General features: G+C 56.5%; 1 protein-coding gene across 1 annotated transcript; it reads left to right on the plus strand.

Annotated features, from left to right (window-relative positions):
- Positions 1-872: 872 nt before the first annotated feature.
- On the plus strand, positions 873-7302 carry TENT5B (terminal nucleotidyltransferase 5B). The gene is made up of 2 exons (XM_068969446.1): positions 873-1136; positions 6274-7302. The coding sequence occupies exons 1-2, from the start codon at positions 873-875 to the stop codon at positions 7300-7302; spliced, it is 1293 nt and encodes a 430-aa protein (XP_068825547.1).
- The last annotated feature ends 138 nt before the right edge of the window (positions 7303-7440 follow it).

Below are 7440 nucleotides of genomic sequence, written 5' to 3' on the forward strand. Positions count from 1 at the left end.
CTCCATTGAATATCCAGCTTGGAGAGTCACATGTACACAGGAGCCTGGACTACAGCCCATAGAGTCGCAGAGTCGGATACGACTGAAGCGACTGAGCAGGCGCACAAACCAAAACATTAACGCTAGCCAGGTAGAGGTGTGCTCAGGAGAGTACATTACAAAGTATCTACCTCGGTATACAAGTTTGTCACCTTTTCTCAACTCTGGAAGATTGCCTGAGAGCAGGAGGAGCACTGTGTGAAGTTGAACAATTGGCGCAGTCTCTCTGAACTTCTGAAAATAGTGGATGACTAGGACCAGGCCCAGTGATTTCTAAATTCCTTCCAGTGCAAAAAAAAAAAAAAAAAAAAGCTTAGTGGTCCAATTCCGCTACGAACTTCACAGGTCACTTCCTTCTCGTCTGCCCCTGGAGGGCGCAGTCCCTTTAAATCCAGGACTTGCCTTCGGTCCGAGCCAATCACCGAGAACAGAAGTTCTTTAAGGACCAAAGGAGGGAATTAAGCCGGAGCAGGAGGACGGGCAGGGGTGTGCCATCCAACCAATCGGAATCCTCCTGGCGACCAGTGACTCACGTGCAAAGCTTTGCTGACCAATGGCAGGCGCGTCGAGAGGCGGGGCGGTTCCCGCTGGGTGACAGCTGCTCGGACCAATGGGTGTGTCGCCCGCGGCCTATAAGAGTCCGCGGGGCCCCGGGCGACAAGCTTTAGGGTCGGTTGGTCGTCCCCGTCGGAGGTGTGCTCTGGGTTTGCCTCGCCGTCGCTGCTGTCCGGTCCCTGCGTCCTCCGCGTTGGTCGGGGCCCAGCCGCTCTCCCGGCCCTCCTCCCCTTAATCGCCCCCCCGGTTTCTGCCGTCGGGGCCCCGGGGCCGGGCTAATGATGCCGTCGGAGAGCGAAACGGAGAGCCGGGACCGGGCGGCTGCACAGGTGGGGACGGCTGCGGCCGCGGCGGTGGCTAAGGCCGCCCCGGCAGGCGGCGGCCCCGACCCGGAGGCCTCATCAGCCTCCCTCGGACAGCACCTGAGCGGGTTGAGCTGGCCGCAGGTGAAGCGGCTGGATGCGCTCCTGAGCGAGCCGATTCCCATTCACGGGCGCGGCAACTTCCCCACGCTGAGCGTGCAGCCCCGGCAGATCGTGCAGGTGAGAGGCACTGGGCGGTGGATAGGAAGTCTCCATCCTGAGGCTCTCGTGGCTGGAAGGTTCCCGGAGTCTGTTCGATTTGTTGGACAGCTAGGAAAACAAGGCTCGGGGAAGGACAAGAGCTGTAACAAAATCGCGCAACCTTGATGGGAGTCCACATCCTACTACCCCCGCATCTCATAATCTTTTTTCCCCACTTGACTTTCCTGTCCCCCGCTCCTTGAGGAGCCCCGATGGCCCTCGGACCGTTTACCTAGGTCCTGGCTGGAGGGGGCGGGAAGTGGGGAGGGACCTGGTCTGGGAGGAAGAACAGCCCCGCCTGCAAGGACAGGAGTTGCCAGGCAGCCCTGGGTGGGTAGCTTGGGTAGCTTTGCACGCTTGAACCCGAGATAGTTCTTTTCATCTCCAAACCGTCATCCCCAGGTCTCATGCCCAACCCTTTCCCTCTCTTGAGATTTAGGAGCAGATTCTCTCTGTCCTCTGCTCCCACAGCCCACGGCTCAAGAGACCCCTCCGGAAAGCTGAGAAATTCCAGCTAGGACTCCCTCTCAACTGGGGTTGTGTGGCAGGAAGAGATTAAGCATGAGGCACCTGATGCCTGTGTGCGGGGTGGGGTGGGGGGACATCAGGTGTCCAGTTTAGCTGTTTCTTTCCTTTCCCAAGATTGGAAATGAGGGTTGAGTCTCTGGCCCCAAGCCCCATCTGTCTCCTGAGGGGAAGAGAATTCTGGCAACTCCTTTCCTGTTCCACAGACTCCCTCTTCCCTTTACCTGGCCCTCAACAACCCTAAAATTGCTCTTTCACCTATATAGCCCAGGCACTGTCATGCTCTGAAATACCATAATATGGTAATTACTGTACCCATTTTATAGCTGGGGAAGCTGAGGCCCCAAGAGGGGCCGTGAGCTCCCTAAGATTTCCTAGAGGTGAAAAGCAAACCCAGAGAATCTTTGGTCTTCCCAGGAGCTGGTTACTACAAGTTCAAGGCTTTCCCATTTTTCCCCAAGACTTCCCAAGTTCCAAAGATTCAATTTGTAGGTCTTAGCAGTTAGAAGAAACCAGAAAATCTAGCTGCAATTCCTGCATATACCTGGCAGCAGATGGGGAAGTAGACATGCAAGCCAGGTAAAGCAGACCACCCCCCATCCCTGGCTCCTCTGCCTTAGCTTCCACAGAGGGGGAGGGTTGCTTGTTGTGGGATTACCTCTCCCTCCCTCTCAAGGAATGGGAGGGGGTGGGGGCAGATTCCCTAGCGTTGAGTCATCAGTGGCCAGGCATTCCTGGGCTGCCCCGCTGTTATGGGGCAATTAGGAACCAGTTGAGGTTTTTCTCCTCCTTGACAGTCAGGTCAAACTTGGGGCCCCAAATGCTGTATCCCCAGGACTATTATCCCAGGCATGAGCCCAGTGTGGGAGTTCTTCTCTGCAGGGACTTGGGGTGCCCGAAGGGGAGGTCCCTGCCCCTGTCAGTATGGTCCAAACTGCCTTTACTGGTATGTTCTCTGTGCCAAGCCCTGTTCAGGACACCAGGGGCACAGATGTGACTGAGACCCAGCCCCCTGGCTTTCCAGCTACTCCCATCCAGGTGGGGAAGACTGCAGGTCAATAGGAGCTGACTCTACAATGTGATAAAAGTACAATGTCTCCTAGACTAGGGTCAGAAATACACAGACCAGGGAACTGCCGGCGGTGGTGGGGAGGAGGACAGTGGCGACTTAGAGAGTTGGACTGGAAGGTTGGACATCTAGTTTCAGGGCCTGGACCATTGTCAATTCCCTTTGCTGGGCCTGTGCATGCGAAGTTGCTTTAGCAAAGTCCAAGCCCACCAGGCTCCTCTGTCCATGGGATTCTCCAAGCAAGAATACTGGAGTGGGTTGCCATGCCCTCTTCCTGGGGAATCTTCCCAACCCAGGGGTCCATCCTGCGTTTCTAACATCGCCTGCATTGGCAGGTGGGTTCTTCACCAGTAGTACCCCCTGGGAAACCCAGTGTCCCTTTTTGTTCAATGGGGATGGGTTGAACTGCTCTCCATTGCCCCTCCTGCTTCCAGAATCCAAAGGGTCCTTTACGTGGCCTGTACAAATGCCTCCACAGGGAAGAAAGTCCATCTTCTGTCAGGAATTTGTAGCTGGCAGCTTCACAAGCTATAAATGTGTGTGTGTATGTGTATGGGGGGCGGGTGGTAGCAGGGGGTCCTGTTTGTGTGTATGTGGTGGGAGATGCTGGTTTGTTGACTTTGGGCTTCTCACCTGTGCTGAGTTGTCCCATGGTTCAAGAATTGGAAACTTTCTCCCTCTCTGCCCCCCAACAAGCTTTGCCTACAGCAGTAATCTGGGCATTTAGAGATACGATTCCTGCTTGTACCTGGGCTAGAGGAACCTACTCTCCTGTAGGAGGCCCCCACCCCCTGGAACATAGTTCTGGGAGAACTGACTCTACTTAAGTTCAGCCACTTATTGACTGTGTGTCCCTAAACAAGTCCTCTGCCCTCTCTGGGTTCAGAGGATTGAATTCGTCTCTGATCTCTCCAGCTGCAGCCAAAGGGCCTGTATTAGGTGGCTCCAGACTCAAGTTTTGTAAGCCTGCTGGCTGGCAGCACCTATGGTCTCCCTGCAGGTCTCAGCAGCAGTCTGGGAGCAGAGTGGTTTGGGGAAGGGCCTTGGCACAAGAGCAAGGAGGGTGCAGCCGTTGCCCCGTCCATGGCTGGAAAGTCTGATTCAGGAGGCTCCAAGCTGCCCTGCAGTCCTTGGGTGTGGCAGTATCTGGGGACTGCCTGCCAAGTTGGCTGTAGTCACACCTGGGAACCAGACAACAGCCGCTGGCTGGCTGACACAGCCAACCCCATGGCCTGACACAGGAGTTTTAACAAGGGTACTCCTACCTACTCACCAGGCCAGATGCCATGCCCTGGGGTGGGCATCAGCCTGGGAGTAGGAGCTGGCACTGAGTGAGGCTCAGTCAGCTCTAATGGGACTTGGGGAGGGGGCTGGTCAATGCTGCAGCTCTGCCAGAGTCCTTGGGACAAAGGTCTGTGGCCCAGTCCTCCCCTTGGCCTACACGGGCACAGCTGCCAGAGTGCGGGAAAGTAGTCCCACAGGCTGGCCCCTTACCTCCAGCCTCCCGTATCTGCCTGGCCAAGGCTTCCCCCAGCCCCACCTTCCTGCTCCCTAGCTACTCTGGCCCTGGGCTTCAGTGACTGGAGGGTTGCTCTCACCTTGAAACTCTGAAATGGAGAGCAGATTAGAGCCCTAGTTTCTGGTCTCTGCCCCTTCCAAACCCTGGATTGGTAATGCAGTAGAAAGCGGATAGGATTGGAAGTCAGCCATACCTGAATCTGAAGGCACCTCTGGGTGATGGCGACCCACTCCAAACATTCTTGCCTGAAAATCCCAAGCACAGAGGTGCCTGACAGGTTACAGTCTATGAGGTCACCAGAGTCAGACACGACTTAGTGACTAAACCACCCCTGGGTGATCCTGTGTAGGTAATTCACTCCTCAGCTTCCCCATCTATAACTTGGAGATGTTAAAGATCTAATCCCTCATAGGTTCTGGTGAGAAGGCCCAATGCCTGGCCCCCCAGGTTCCTGATGGCCACAATAATACCTTCCCCTAGTCAGGGTCCTCCTCCAGGAAGCTTCTTGGAGGGAGCCGCCCGCCTCAGATTGCTCCACTGCAGCTTGCCTCCTCAGCACTTAGGTGCATTCTTTGCAGTAATTCCCTGGGAGGCCAGCAGAGCAGCCGGCCTGGAGCTGACTTGGCAGCAAGGCGGGGTTGCAGAATCCTCAGGGTAGGAATGCTGCCTGGTCACTTTCGGTGTGTGAAGCTGGGCTGCTAAGAAAACAGTGTCGGAGCCCAGCTCCTCTCTTCTCCCCTCCCTGGTGCTAGGCCCAGGGAAAGGCCTCTGCTAGAGGAACAGATTCGAGATGACACAGGTTTCCCTGTCATGTTCCTGTGTCAGCGGATGGGGTCTGCTACATTCTTCCCACTTGGGTCGCTTCCCTGGTGGCTCAGACGGTAAAACATCTGCCTGCAATGTGGAAGACCTGGGTTCGATCCCTGGGTTGGGAAGATCCCCTGAAGAAAGAAATGGCAACCCACTCCAGTACCCTTGCCTGGGAAAATCCCACAGACAGAGGAGCCTGGTAGGTTCCTGGTAGGTCCATGGGGTTGCAAAGAGTCGGACATGACTGAGCGACTTCATTTTCCTTTCCCACTTGGCTCAGAAGGCTTCCTGAGATTTTGACCCACCCCCTGCCCAAGAGCAGAAAGAGTCTGGGTTTTAATTTCCGGCCCTGCCATTTCTGAATGGCCTCTCCTCTGAACCTTAAGCGTTTTACTACTAGAAGCCTCAGTTTCTTCATCTGTAAAAATGAGTCTAATATTTGCTTCGCTGGGTCCTTGTAAAGATAAATGAGTGTGTCATAATCAAAAGAGCGTGCATGGACTTGAGAATTCAACTGACCTGGGTTCTGGTCTCAGCCTGACTACTCTATGACTTTGGACATGACTTTCCTGTGCCTCAGGTCCCCCACCTGTAAATTGAGATGATAATACATAAAAATCGGGATTATTATGAGGGTAAGGGTAGTAATGCATGTGAACTGCCAATTACATTCCCAACACATTTGAGCAGTTTGCATAAGGCCTGGCGCAAAACTGCTTTACTTGCAGTTTTAGAGAGATGGAATAGCATAGTGGTTGAGACATGAACTCTTGAGTTTGATTCCCAGCTCTGCATTCACCGACTGTGTGACTTTGGGCAAGGTACTTGGCCCCTCTGTGCTTCCAGTTCCCCATCTGTAGAGTGGGAGTAAGAGTACCTTCCTCATAGGGTTACTGTAAGAATTGTGTGAGTTTATATCCTAATTATAAAGTGCCTAGATCAAGACCTGGCATTTAGTAAATTCTATGCACCTATGTGTTATCATTATTGCTGTTCTGAGTCATTCCTCCGAAGGGGCCACTCTCCAGATGAGGAAATACAGGTTTAGAGAATGAAATTACTTTCCAAAGGCAAACCAGCTGGTAAGTGGTCAACAATGGTTGATGTCACTGTGGTTATTGCGTTTAAACCCAGAGCGGATCCCCCTGGAAGCCAGGTCGCTGACAATTCTTCCTCCCGCCGGCCCCCTGCAGGTCGTCCGCAGCAGCCTGGAGGAGCAGGGGCTGCAGGTGCACGGTGTGCGGCTGCACGGCTCGGCCGCCAGCCACGTGCTGGACCCCGAGAGCGGCCTGGGCTACAAGGACCTGGATCTGGTGTTCCGCGTGGACCTGCACAGCGAGGCGTCCTTCCAGCTGACCAAGGAGGTGGTGCTGGCCTGCCTGCTGGACTTCCTGCCGGCCGGCGTGAGCCGGGCCAAGATCACGCCGCTGACTCTCAAGGAGGCTTACGTGCAGAAGCTGGTGAAAGTGTGCACTGACACGGACCGCTGGAGCCTCATCTCGCTGTCCAACAAGAGCGGCAAGAACGTGGAGCTCAAGTTCGTGGACTCGGTCAGGCGCCAGTTCGAGTTCAGCGTCGACTCGTTCCAGATCCTCCTGGACTCCCTGCTGCTCTTCGGCCAGTGCTCGCCCACGCCCATGTCGGAGGCCTTCCACCCGTCGGTGACCGGCGAGAGCCTGTACGGGGACTTCGCCGAGGCCCTGGGCCATCTGCGGCACCGTGTCATCGCCACGCGCAGCCCCGAAGAGATCCGCGGGGGCGGCCTCCTCAAGTACTGCCACCTGCTGGTGCGGGGCTTCCGGCCGCGGCCCAGCACCGATGTGGGCGCCCTGCAGCGCTACATGTGTTCCCGCTTCTTCATCGACTTCCCCGACCTGGCGGAGCAGCGGCGCACGCTGGAGCGCTACCTCGAGGCCCACTTCAGCGGGGCCGACGCGGCGCGCCGCTACGCCTGCCTGGTGACGCTGCACCGGGTGGTCAACGAGAGCACCGTGTGCCTCATGAACCACGAGCGCCGCCAGACGCTGGACCTCATCGCCGCGCTGGCGCTCCAGGCGCTGGCCGAGCAGGGCCCAGCGGCCGCCGCCGCCCTGGCCTGGCGCTGCCCTGTGATCCCTGACGGGGTGGTGCCCGCCACCACCGTCAGTTACTACGTGACCCCCGTGCAGCCTCTGTTGGCCCGGGCCCACACCTCCTATCCCACCTGGCTGCCCTGTAACTGACTCGGCCCCTGGCCGGTAAGGACTTGGCCACCCCGGATGAAGTGGGGCCTCCAGGAGGGCGGGGAGGACCCGGCCAGAGACAGACAGCCAGGGCTAGGGGGCCCAGCACTGCTGCAGAGTCAGGCCTCAGACTGAACA

This window comes from Capricornis sumatraensis, chromosome 3 (assembly GCF_032405125.1).
Source record: "Capricornis sumatraensis isolate serow.1 chromosome 3, serow.2, whole genome shotgun sequence".
NCBI lineage: Eukaryota > Metazoa > Chordata > Mammalia > Artiodactyla > Bovidae > Capricornis > Capricornis sumatraensis.

Excerpts from the sequence above, each read along its gene's own strand:
- TENT5B (XM_068969446.1), top strand. The coding sequence starts at position 873 with ATGATGCCGTCGGAGAGCGAAACGGAGAGCCGGGACCGGGCGGCTGCA. Across the intron at positions 1,137-6,273 it reads AGCCCCGGCAGATCGTGCAG|GTCGTCCGCAGCAGCCTGGA; the intron begins GTGAGAGGCACT and ends GGCCCCCTGCAG.